General features: G+C 55.3%; 1 protein-coding gene across 1 annotated transcript; it reads right to left on the bottom strand.

Annotated features, from left to right (window-relative positions):
- Nucleotides 1-2,667: 2,667 nt before the first annotated feature.
- On the bottom strand, nucleotides 2,668-11,808 carry TNNT1 (troponin T1, slow skeletal type). Its single transcript, XM_040633035.1, is given in 14 exon segments — nucleotides 2,668-2,805; nucleotides 3,346-3,386; nucleotides 3,484-3,612; nucleotides 5,289-5,402; nucleotides 5,780-5,893; nucleotides 7,797-7,874; nucleotides 8,085-8,201; nucleotides 8,483-8,543; nucleotides 8,801-8,803; nucleotides 10,445-10,466; nucleotides 11,187-11,219; nucleotides 11,447-11,473; nucleotides 11,661-11,674; nucleotides 11,777-11,808. Coding segments are annotated over 14 exon segments (831 nt in total). The 3' UTR covers nucleotides 2,668-2,759.
- Between the last annotated feature and the right edge of the window lie 133 nt (nucleotides 11,809-11,941).

The raw sequence follows: 11,941 nt of genomic DNA, 5'->3' as shown, positions 1-11,941 counted from the left end.
ATAGCACAGAAAGGCGCTGAAATCTGGATAGAGGCAACAGCCTTTTTTCCCAAGAGATGATGGAGAAGCCCACCCACTCCAAAGTCCCTGGGCCTGTAGGAAGAAATAAACTACAAATCCCATGAGACCTGGAGAACGCTGGCCATAGATATAAAGGGAATGGGAGCCCCCGTGGTTCTTGGGATGTGTAGTCCCTGAACCCCCCCCTTCCCACGCAGCTCCACACCCAACCTCCTTTACCAGGGAGCATAAATGACAACTAGTTGGTCATCCCTACGTTGTTACCCGTGGTTGGGGTTGTGTGTGTTTCAGTGCCTGTGCACAACTGTGACACCTTATAACTGTACTTGCGATCCTGTGTGTGCCCGCCTGGGTGTATGCTATTCATAGGGGCTTGTGTTTATTATGATTGTAAGTGTACATGTAAATATGTCTCTATGTTTTTGTGACTGTGATTATTTATCCGCTCAACCCACACAACAAAGTGTGAGACATGTTCCCACCATCAGCTCAATTAGCAATCTTTACACTGCAGAATTTAGACTTTAGCCTCTATTTTAAAATTCTGTTCTGCTGCAATCGTGAAGAATTCCAAGTCTGATTTAAGCAGTCATGGGTTTGACACTTGTTTCTGCCCAGTTCCTTGCTGTGGGGCCTGGGGCTAATCTCTGCCTCCTGGAGTTGTCCAGAGTGTACACAAAGTATCTGATAGGTACAAGACGTTGGCTGTTTACAGACATTTTCATATCCCACTCGTTAAAATTCTCTTCTTCCCTTTTCTTTTCCATGGGCAGGCAATTAGTCTGGGTCTGCTGGTTAAAAGCCACATGCTGTGTGATCAGATGTAATGAACAGAGAAATAGTGGTTTCACCGATGCCCCCGGGGGGGCAGAGACTTGGTTGTCCCGCATTATTCATGTTCCCTTCTACCGCTGATTTTAAGCCGGGCTTCACAGGCCACCTAGAGCAAACAACTCCAGGTGGCAATATAATTAACTTCTGCCTGGGGTGGGGGGGTAGCAGAGGTGACAGCCTGTCTCCTTCTTCTGCTTTGCCCCTTCCTGCTGCCTGGAACCAGAGCTGGGGGAGCAGTCTTAGCGTCCTGGTCAACTCAGGCTGCGAGGACAAACGTGGTTAAGCCGCACCCCTTCATTTCTCACAGTGCTGGAGGCTGGAAACCTGAGGTCAGGGGTGCCTGCGGGGTCGGCTTCTGGAGACAGCCCTCCTCTTGGCTTGCAAAGGCCACCTCCCTGCTGTGTCCTCCGATGGTGGAGAGAGAGTGCTCTGGACACTAAACCCACGATAGGGCTCTACCCTCAGGACCTCATCTAAGCTTGATTACCTCTCAAAGACCCCACCTCCACACCCCATCACACTGCAGGGTAGGACTTCAGCCTACAGGTGCTATGGACAGACGCAACAGCCTCGGGATGATAGCCACCCAACTCAAGGAGCCAGGCCAGATCAGCGTCACAAGACAGAGCCCCCATCTCAACTATGTGGGAGGGGTCGGCAACCTTCCCTAAGCCACTGATAGTGGAGATTTCAGGCTAAGATTCCAGGCCTACATGCTCGGGTCTGTCTGTTCCTCCTGACGGTCACAAAGGTGGAACAGCAAATGGCGGGCATTGCTTTGTCACCGAGAGGGGGGTCCTCCTGTGAGCAACTTCACAAATTGTTTTGTTTGGGTTGCTTTTGTATTTTAAAATTCAGATATGATTCACACTGGGGAGGGGGGCCTGTTTGAAGCGTACAGTTCAGGGGGTGCCTGGTGGGCTCTGTCCTAGAGCATGCGATTCTTGATCTCAGGATTTTGAGTTCGATCCCCAGGATGGGCATAGAGATCGCTTAAAAATAAAATCTTTTTAAAAAGTGTACAGGAGGCACCTGTATGGTTCAGCTGGTTAAGGGTCTGCCTTTGGCTCAGGTCATGATCTCAGGGTCCTGGGATGGAGCCCCCTTGACGGGCTCCCTGCTTAGCCGGGAGTCTGCTTCTCCCTGAGCAACCCCTCCCCCCATGCTCTCTCTTTCTCAATTTTTTTTTAAAGTACAGTTGAGCACTTTTTGTATTCACAGGGTTGTGCGTGCTACCATCACCACTAATTTCAAGCATTTCAGCACCCCCATCCTGCCCTTCCCCAGCCCCTGAAAGCCCCCGATCTCCTTCCTGCCTCCATGGACTTGCCCTCTGGACGATTCACATACATGAAATCCTACAATCTGCGCCTTCTGTGTCTGGCTTCTTTCGCCGAGCACCATGATTTTTTGAGATCCCTGGACATTGCAGCGCCCGTGAGGACCTCGCCCCTTTTTACTTCAGAGTAATAGCGCCTGGAAACCATCCACTAGTCGATGGGCATTGGGCCTGTTTCCACCTTTTGGCTGCCGTGCGTAATGCTGCGGCTGACATCTGCGCAGTGTGCGTGCGGAAGGCCACATGTGTTCACTCGGGACGGGCAGACACCCGGCCGTGCCATTGCTGGGTCCTACAGTAACTCCGCGCTGCCCGACTGGTTTCCAGAGTGGCCGCACCGCGCTGCATTCCCTGCAGCGGGGGGCTCCACGTTACCCACCACCGCAGTGACCGTGAGGGTTCCCCCCGCGCTGCGCCAGGCTACACACGGAGGCCACCGCTCCGCGGGAATGACAGCCAGAGAACTGGGAGGTGTGTGCAGGGGCGCGTTTATTTCAACCACAGATGGGACCCACACTCCGAGGGCTCTGGCTCCCGTGCCCACGGCGCCCACAGCCCCAGGTCCTCACTTCCAGCGGCCTCCAACGCGGCCCTTCCCTGCCCCCTTCCGGCTGTAGGAGAAGAGTGAGAGGGTGTCAGGAAGGAGGGGCTCCCCAACCTGAGAGGGGTCCTGCACTCAACTCAGGAAGTCCGCCGCCCCCCCAACTCCCCCTCTCCCTGCCCAGAGGAAGGCGCAGGCAAACGCGATCTCCGTTCCCTGCCGGGGGTGGTGACAGTCTGTGGCCGGCTCCCACCCCCCTGCGGGACCTGATGTGAGGGGGGGAGCTCAGGATGTTCCCGGGGGTGCTGATGGGTGTTTGGGAGGACGGGCTGGGGGGAAGGGAGGGATGCGTGAGCAGAGTGGGTAGCATGGATGAGAGACCACAGCTGGGGTGAAAGAGACAGAAAGTGGGAGACAGGGATGCATGAACAGCGAGCAGGACAGGCAGAGCAAGGAACAGAAGTGGCGCGGGGTTCTCAGCCTGCTGACCCTTGGGGCGGGGGCTGTTCTGGGCACTGCAGGCTGTTGAGGGGCGAGGGACTGAGGCGCACAGAGTGAGGGGCGACAGGGAAGGAGAGACCAGCCCCAGAGTCAGAGGAGGCACACTTACAACTTCTGGGCGTGGCTGATGCGGTTGTACAGAACGTTGATCTGCGCGGGAAAGAGGGGGATGCTGGGAGGACGGCCCCGGGGACAGGACGGCCCACCCCTGCCCTGAGCACTGTCCTCCCTGGGAGATGGGGCTCACCTCATACTTCTGCTGCTTCAACTTCTCCATCAGGTCAAACTTCTCAGACTCCAGCTGGTGGATCCAGTCCGACAGCTCCTGGGCCTTCTCCCTGGTGGGACAGAAGGGCTGTCAGGGAGGGGCCGGCCTCTCTCAGCCCAGAGAGAACCTGAGGCCAAAATATTCACATTGAATGGAAGGGAAGAGCTAAGTCTCTACCCCCTGTCCCCACATTCCAAGTTCCCTTTTCACCAAGGGAGAACAATGTCATAGCTAAGGACCCAGGCTCTGGAGGCAGGAAGCCCTGCTTCAAGTCCCAGCTTTGCCATTCTCTGGTTTGTGACATTTGCCGGGTAATAGGATCCTGTCTCCTCTCCGTAAAACTGTGGCTGCCTGCTTTGTACATCTTCTCCCGTTCTTCCTTAGACACAACCTTTTGCAATAGGCCCTGTTAAAAAGCCACTGTCCCAAATGTCCCGTGTAAGTAGGGGTGGCCAATGGGATGAAAGCAGGTCTCTGGGTAGGGCTTCCTGGAAAGCCTTTTGTGGCTCCTTCCGCGCAACTTCTTCCTGCTGCTCAGATGTGTTGGCTGGAGTCCGAGCAGCCACATTTGACCATGAGGTGATTTTGAGGATGGAAATATCGGGCTAGGTGTAATGGAGCAGAGAAACAGGAGTCTGGGTCTAGTGATTTTCTAGAGTTTCATCCTAGCTAGTCTCACATTTCTCTAATGTGAGAAAATAAGCCTCTGTATCTTAGGCTGCTATGTACACGTGTCTTCACGAGAGGCCAAACTTATTCTTAACTGATAAAAATCTGTGGCACAAAACTGTGACAGGGTGTATAATGAAACATAGTACACATTCAAAGTCAGTGCTACTGTTCATTTTCTTATTACCATTGCTTGTTTTGTCTTGCTAGCTACCAGCTTTCCACTGCCCTCTACTCTGGGGCACATTTTTATTTGAAAAATGTTATAGACCCTCATATGGCCTTTAACTAATGAATAAAATTGAGGTAATTGGACCTAAATATTAGTGGACCCAAGTATATGAAGTAGACTTTATCTCATCACCATCACCTCACTGACCCTTCACAAGTGTCTGAGGTAGACTTTGTTATCACCATCATCACCATCACGTCACGGACCTTTCACAAGTGTCTGAGGTAGACTTTGTTATCCTGGCCTCATTTCACCAGTAAGGAAAGTGGGGCTCAGAGAAATTACCTAACGTGCCTAAGATCACACAGCTAGTAAGTGGCGGAGCAGGCACTGAGCTCCGGCCCCCCTCACTGTGCTGCCTCTGGAGCAGTGGGGGTTTCTGACTTTATGAGTCATGCCCAGACCGGAGAACATCAAGCTACCAATGAGGTCCCAGAAGGAAAAGCCCTCTGCAGCCTTCCCTCTGGTGGCTTATGAGACATGGGCTGTCATGTGAATGGGAGGTAAAGGGGCAGATAGAGTCCCATGGGGCAGAGACATGGCTGGAAAGTTCTTACCAGCATGTCTGGCTTTAATTCACATAAAGATGGGATCTTCCTGAGTTTCCAGGGGACATCAATAGCTCAACATAATCTCCTAACTCTCAGTAAGCCATCTTGTTTGGCTTCCCGCCATCTTACCTCCCAGACTCTACAAGTTATGGTACCCACAAAAAGTGACATTTTTCCCAGGGACGACAGAGGCCCAGAGAAGGGAACACTTGCCAAAGTCACATAGCACCGGGGCTCAGACCTGGGCTTCTGCCCTCCCAGAGTTGGGGAAGGGTCCCCTTATCTCGCTGTCTTACAACCAGCCCCCTCCCACCCTGAGCCCCCCACCCCACCTACCGGAGCTGGTCTTCTCCCATGTGGTCGATGTTCAGAGGCTTTTTACGCTCAGACAAGATGCGCACTTTCATCTCCCGACCTGTTTGGCGCTTACCGCGCTTTTGTTCTGCCTAAGGGTAGGGAAGGGGACATACTGAACTGTGGGATAGATCAGAACCCAGGGGGCTGAGCTCACCACTTCGTCCCTACCCCAGGAGTCCAGACCCCCCAGCCTCCTCCTCCCTCAGACCCAGGAGTCCAGGCCCCCAGCCCCTCCTCCCTCAGACCCTGGAGTCCAGGCCCCCGGCCCCTCCTCCCTTAGACCCAGGAGCCCAGGCCCCCACCCCCTCCTCCCTCTGACCCAGGAGCCCAGGCCCCCGGCCCGTCCTCCCTCAGACCCAGGAGTCCCAGCCCCCAGCCTCCACCTCCATCAAGAAGCAGGAGTCTAGGCCCTCAGTTGCTTCCTCCTTGGGAACATAGACCTTAGATCCCAAGGGGCTGAACTCACCTTGACCAGATAACCCCCAAAATGGGCTCCCATGTTGGACAGAACCTTCTTCTTTTTGGCATCATCCTCAGCCCGCTTCTTGGCCTCCTCTTCCTCCTTGCGCATCTTCTCCTCCTGAGGGAAGAAAGGGGTTAACCCCAAGGCCTTGCCCACCCCCTGCAGGGAAGGGGTCTGAGATGGGGATGTGGGAGCTGAGTGAAGCAGGGATCCATCAGACCCGGGGCATGAGACAAAGTCAATGTCAGAACAGGCAAAAACGCAAACATTCTGCTCCCGGCCCTTCCAGGCCTGGCTCTGTGACCGCCTGCAAGTCCCTGCTCCTCTCGGGGTCTTCATATCCCCCAAGCAGAACTTTTAAAATGGGGAAGGGATATTCCTGCTTTTTTCTGCATTCCTCCGGTCTGCATGGCCAATGCTGGGCGTTGCTGTGTGGCCTCAGTGCAGATACTCCCCCTCTTTGGGCCTTCGTCTCCTTTATTCTCATGAGACAAGAATGACAGTCTCAGAGGATGCAGGAGGGTGACTGGTGATAGGGGTCGGGGACTTGGAGCACTAAAGCAGCCGATGGCCTTGAGCCTGAGGATGGGGTTCTAGAATGTCTAGTGAAGGCAGCCCCATGTTCCAGAAATAGTGGCTTGTCCAGACCAACCTTTGTCCCCACTGGAAGCGCTGGCGAGGGGGCATGACAGCTTCTGCATGTCGAGCATGCCCCATCTGAACTGGTTTCCTATTGCTGCTGTAATTTGCACAATTAATAGCTTAAAACAACACAAGTTAGGGGCGCCTGGGTGGCTCAGTCAGTTAAGCGTCTGCCTTCAGCTCGGGTCCTGATCCCAGGCTCTTGGGATGGAGCCCCGTGTCCAGCTTTCTCCTCAGTGGGGAGCCTGCTTCTCCCTCTCCCTCTGCCACTCCCCATGCTTGTGCTCTCACTCTCTCTCTCTGTGTCAAATAAATAAATAAAAATCTTAAAAAAAAATAGCACAAGTTTATCGCCTTACAGTTCTGCATGTCGGAAGTCTGAAATGGGTCTTCTGGGCTAAAATCAGAACAGGGCCGGTTCCCTGCGGAGGCTCTAGGGGCGAATTGCCCTCGCCTCTAGCGGCTGCCTGCATCCCTATCTCCTGGACCCTCCCCCTGCTAGCAGAGCGGCATCTTCAAACACCTCTGACTCTGACCCTACAGCCTCCCTCTTGCAAGGACACTTATGATAACATGAGGCCCCTCTGGATATCCAGAATCATCCCCCACCTCAAGATCCTTAATCCCATCTGCGAAGTCCCTTTTGCCATGCAAGGTACCATATGCATAGACTCTGGGAATTAGGATGTGAACATCTCTGGGAGACCAGCATGACGCCTACCATGTCACCTTCCTCCTAATCTTGAAAAGTGATTCAAGTGGGCCACTCCTTGATGCCAAGGCAGACCATGTTTCCAAAGCCAACACCCATGGGAGCATTCTAACCAATCTTCTACAACTAGTCAGCAATTCCCTCCAAGACGGACAGGTGACCAATCTGAACTCATCCCAGAATCATGTGGAAGACAGATAAAAGAGGAGCGAGAGCCAGAGTTGCTGGTGGTCACTTGCCACTCCTGCCTGAGAACGGGGTGTCCAGTAGGGTGACCAACCATCTGGGTGGCCTGGGACTGATGGGATACAAGATTTTCAGGGCTCAGGCCAGGAACATCCCAGGCAAACCCACCATGACCTCATTCCACAGAAACATGGGCCCAGGGATAGGGAAAGAAAAGCTAGGTCCTTGTGATCTCATTTGAGTTCCTTGATCCAGCCGCACCTGAATCAAGTCACACTCCACACTTTTTAGTTATATGAGCCAATAACATTCTCTTTCTGCTGAATCCAGTTTGCTTTGGGGTTTCTGTCCCTTCCAGCGGAAAGATCCTTGAATAATACAGTGCAAGGACTTTCTCAGGACAGCAGAAAACATCATGGGAAATAGAGCACCCAGCTGAAGAAGTAACATTTGGTCTCGCAGCGCAGGGGAGGCACCCACCGCCAGCTTGGCCTGACGCTCACGCTCCTTCTCGGTTCGGAAGCGCTGTTGTTCAGCTCTCTCAGCCCGGCGCCGCTCCTGGGGGAGACAGAAGAATGAGGGGGTGCAGGGACGCCCCCTCCCCAAGGAGGTCAAGAGCAGAGACGAGCTAGTTTGAGTGTGGCCACCGACTTGGACAAGTTCCCAAATGATTCAGCCTCGGGTCTGTACTGGATGGGAAACATTCCCAGCCCCAGGACGGCACGGGGTGAGGGAGGCATTTGCGGAACCCCACCTCCCTCCACTCACAATGCGCTCTTTCAGCGCAATGAGCTCCTCTTCCTCTTTCTTCCGCTGTTCAAAGTGCACATCGATAAGCGTCTGCAGCTCCAGGAGATCTTTCTCCATGCGCTTCCGGTGGATGTCCTGCAGGACGGAGGGTGGGGACCGCGTCAACCCCAGGCAGTGCGGGGGGCCAGGCACCCACCTGTGCGTGCCTCTGAGACACGTCCGGGCCGGGCCCTTGCCTGCAAAAACGGACTGGGACAGTTTAGGGGACAGGGAGCCGCTGTTCGCGATGTTCCCCAGCAGGTGGCACTAGCGGCCCATTCGGTCCGTTTCAGGGGACTCCGAAAGAAGGGAGAAGCCAGGGGCGCCTCTTCCTAATTTGCACAAAGGCACCTGGGGACTAGATGTCCCTTACTTACATCGAAGTCCACACGTTCCCCTTCTGGGATCTTCGGAGGGATCAGAGGAGGGACCACAGGCCTGATGGGTGGAAAGGGGGAGAGACTGAGCAGCCTGAGCTCCCTGATGGCGCTCCCGGTTCGGGAGGCTGACAGGTGGCTGGTCCGATTCTAGATTCCATGGGCTGTCTGTGAAATACGCTGGATTTCAAACACTTGGTTCAAACAAAAGAATGTAATATATTTCACTAATAATGTCTCCTATGGATTACATGTTGAAATGATGAAATTGCAGATATAACAGGGTGAATTTAAAAATGCTATGAAGCTTAATTTAACCTGCTTTGTTTTACTTTTTAAAACGCAGCTTGTAAAAATACAGATATTTACATATGTGGCTTGCATTGTGGGTGGTGCTCCCTGGGGTCTGCCCTGGCCCACACCTTAATTAGAATTCTCTGCTTTTTAAAACAGCACCTTCGCTTGATTTGCTTCCTACTCGTCTGGCTGTCCCACCTCTGTCTCCTTGTCCCCAGAGGGCCCTTTGAAGAGTTTCGCCCTTTTATTTATTCATAGGAAACTCTCACGATCCACGTCGTTCACTCGCGTGACTTTGATTATCATCAATTACTGAGGATTCACCACCTCTGTCTCCAGCCGGACTCTCTCCGGGATCCCAGACTCGGGTAAATAGGTACCCCCTGAACATTCCCAGCATTCTCACAGACCACGCCTCCACCGAGCTCATCAACTTCTCCAAGATGGAGGGGTGGCTGCACTGCCCCTCGGGTTCTACAGCCCAGCCCCCAAGCAGATGTGCTCACCTCCTCCCTCCCCTTGCCCCAACGGCAAGTCCTGGCCTCTCTGCCTGGGCATCTCCCCAGTCCGTTCCCCTGTTCCACCCCATGTCCCCTGCTCAGCTCAGGCCTCAGCCCCTCCACTGTGAACCTTCATGCCAGCCTCCTCCTGGCCTCCCAGCCTCCAGCTGTTCACCTTCAGTTCATCTTCCTTCATGACTTTAGCTCAGAGCTCACCCTTAAGACCAAGTCCAAGCAACTCAGCATTCAAAGCCTTTCTCCATCTGGCCCCCGTCAACTCCTCCAGCAACTTCTCTCCTCCCTCACAGACACACACCACATTTCATGGCTCCCTGGCTATGTCATGTGCCTTTGCTCCCCTGGGCCTTTGCACATGCTGTTCCCTCTGCCTGCAATGCCCTTCCCCTGATATACTGCACCTCCTGAGGCCTTCCCTCCTCCAACAAGACTTCCCTGCTCCCCCTTGGTCTCTCAGTCAGCTCTGACCCAATGCCTCCTGTTCAAAACCCTGCATGACCCCACCCCTTCTCGCACTCTACGCTCTAGCCACAATGAAATTGGCACCACTGCCCACACCAACACACAGAACTCTGCTTCTAGGTTTTTTTCTCATGCTCAGATTGTTGCCTCCTTGCATCTCCAAGCTTTTGGCCCCAGTGTCACCTCCTCCAGAACCCTCTGCCCTCACGAGCTCTCATGGCCTCCACAGATCTGCCTAGTTTAGGACCTTCACCAACAGAATGACCCGTGTCTGTACCTGGTCCCCAAAAGAGTGACCTAGATCCGGCCACTGCACCGTGTGTGCACCCCACAGCTTTCTCCTCCATAATATCCCTCCCACCTCCTCCAGCTGGTGAACTCCTCATCCCTTAGGACTCTGGCATCACCTCCCCTGGGAAGCCTTCCTTGACTGCCTAGGGCAAATGTAGGGCCCTCTTGTGTGCTACCATCACTGTATCTGGGTCTGTTTCACCAACAGAGCAGATGAAATATGACTGGCCAAATGCCACGGAAAGTTCTCTGGACCATTTGCTGAAAGAAGGAATCACTGTCCTTTCCTGTTTCAAGTGTCCCACTCTCCTTTTCTGCCTTCTCTGTCTCTGGGGGTGGGGGACATATTTACGAGGATGTGAATGGGCCCCCCCCAAGCTCTCTAGGATCTCACCTTGGTTTGGGGCGCTCCTCTTCTAATGGGGAGATACAAAAACATAATTAGCAAGAGTTCATGGGGGTGGGCCTGACATACGCAGAAGAGGGAACCCCCCTCCAAGCCACAGCCCCCAGGAGCAGCTCTGGGGGAGAGGCATGAGTCGGGGGAGAAGAGGGCGGAAGGGAAATCAGGGTGGCCGTAAAGGAGGAAGAGGTTCACACGCATCAGATATACATTCAGAACTGGTGTGGGCATCCCCCTCCCACTTCTCTGGGAACCCAGGGGTCCAACCCCCCAGACCTTCCTCCTTCTACATACCCAGAGCTCCTGCTCTTCTCCATTTACACCTAGCACTGCTGGGTGTCCCCAGCCCCTCCCCCCTGGGGACACAGGAATCCAGACTCCCAGGGAGAGCCCCTTCTGCAACTAAGGCCCCAACCTTTGAATGTATATGGAGGAAAAAAATGACAGGGTCGGGGACGAAGATGCGGGGCGCGGTGCCTGTCCGCAAACATCCAACCCTTCTACAAGTATTCCTCCAGGCTGGGGAAGAAGGCTTGGGTGTCGGTCCCTTTAAGAAGGAAGGGAAAGGGTTAAAGCCTCAGCGAGGCGATTTCCCTTCGTGGACACCAGAGGGCGCGCGAGCTCTCCGGGGCTTAAAGGACCGGGCCTGGGAGGGTTACGGGGGCGCAGGGGGTCCTCGCAGGGGTCAGGGCCCGAGGAAATCCGTCTCGGGAAGCGAAGCAGCCGCGGTTACCTCGCTCTGCCACCGGCTCCGGCTCCTCGGCGGCTGGGGAGGAGGAGGCAGGGGAGAAGCGAGGATGGGGGAGCGAGGGGGAGCGGCCACGCCGGGGTGTGGGGGGCAGAGAGGAAAGAGAGGGGAGAGGCTGTTAAAGGACCTGAAGCCGGGGCGGTCGGGAGCCCAGCGCCCGCCGGCCCCGCCCCGCCCAGCGCCCCCTCCCCACCCGGCCCCGCTGGGCTGCCTCCGGCTGCAGACCTGCGGGGGCCAGGCCTCACCTTCCTCCTCCTCCTCCGCAGCCTCCTCTTCTGGAAAGGGGGACGGGGGCCGAGAATGCAGGGTTAGGAGCCCCGCGGGGCCGTCGGCCTTGCGCAGAGGGCAAGCGAAGGGCGCCGCAACCTCGGGGGGTGGGGGCTGCGGGCGAGCGCGCTGCCCTCTCGCCTCCCGCGTGCGTGTCCCCAGGTCCCCGAGGCCCGCCCACTCCCCACTCACCTTCGGGCTGCTCCCTGCGGGCAGGGGTGGGAAGGAAAGAGCGAGAGGTAGAGTTAGACGTGTTGGAGCTAGGAGAGCGTCCTACCTCCCCCAGCCCTCCCGCCAGCGCCACTCACTCCTCATATTCCTGCTCCTCGGCGTCCGACATCCTGTGTGACCTGAGGACCGGAGAACACGCGAGTGAGCTGGGGTCCCGATGGAGGAGGGGGCTGGGGGCCAGAGTCCTGGGTCTGAGGGAGGAGGGGGCTGGGGGCCAGAGTCCTGGGTCTGAGGGAGGAGGG

Source organism: Ursus maritimus, unplaced genomic scaffold (genome assembly GCF_017311325.1).
Source record: "Ursus maritimus isolate PB19 unplaced genomic scaffold, ASM1731132v1 scaffold_19, whole genome shotgun sequence".
In the NCBI taxonomy this organism is placed as follows: domain Eukaryota; kingdom Metazoa; phylum Chordata; class Mammalia; order Carnivora; family Ursidae; genus Ursus; species Ursus maritimus.
This window is presented reverse-complemented; position numbering and strand designations above follow the sequence as displayed.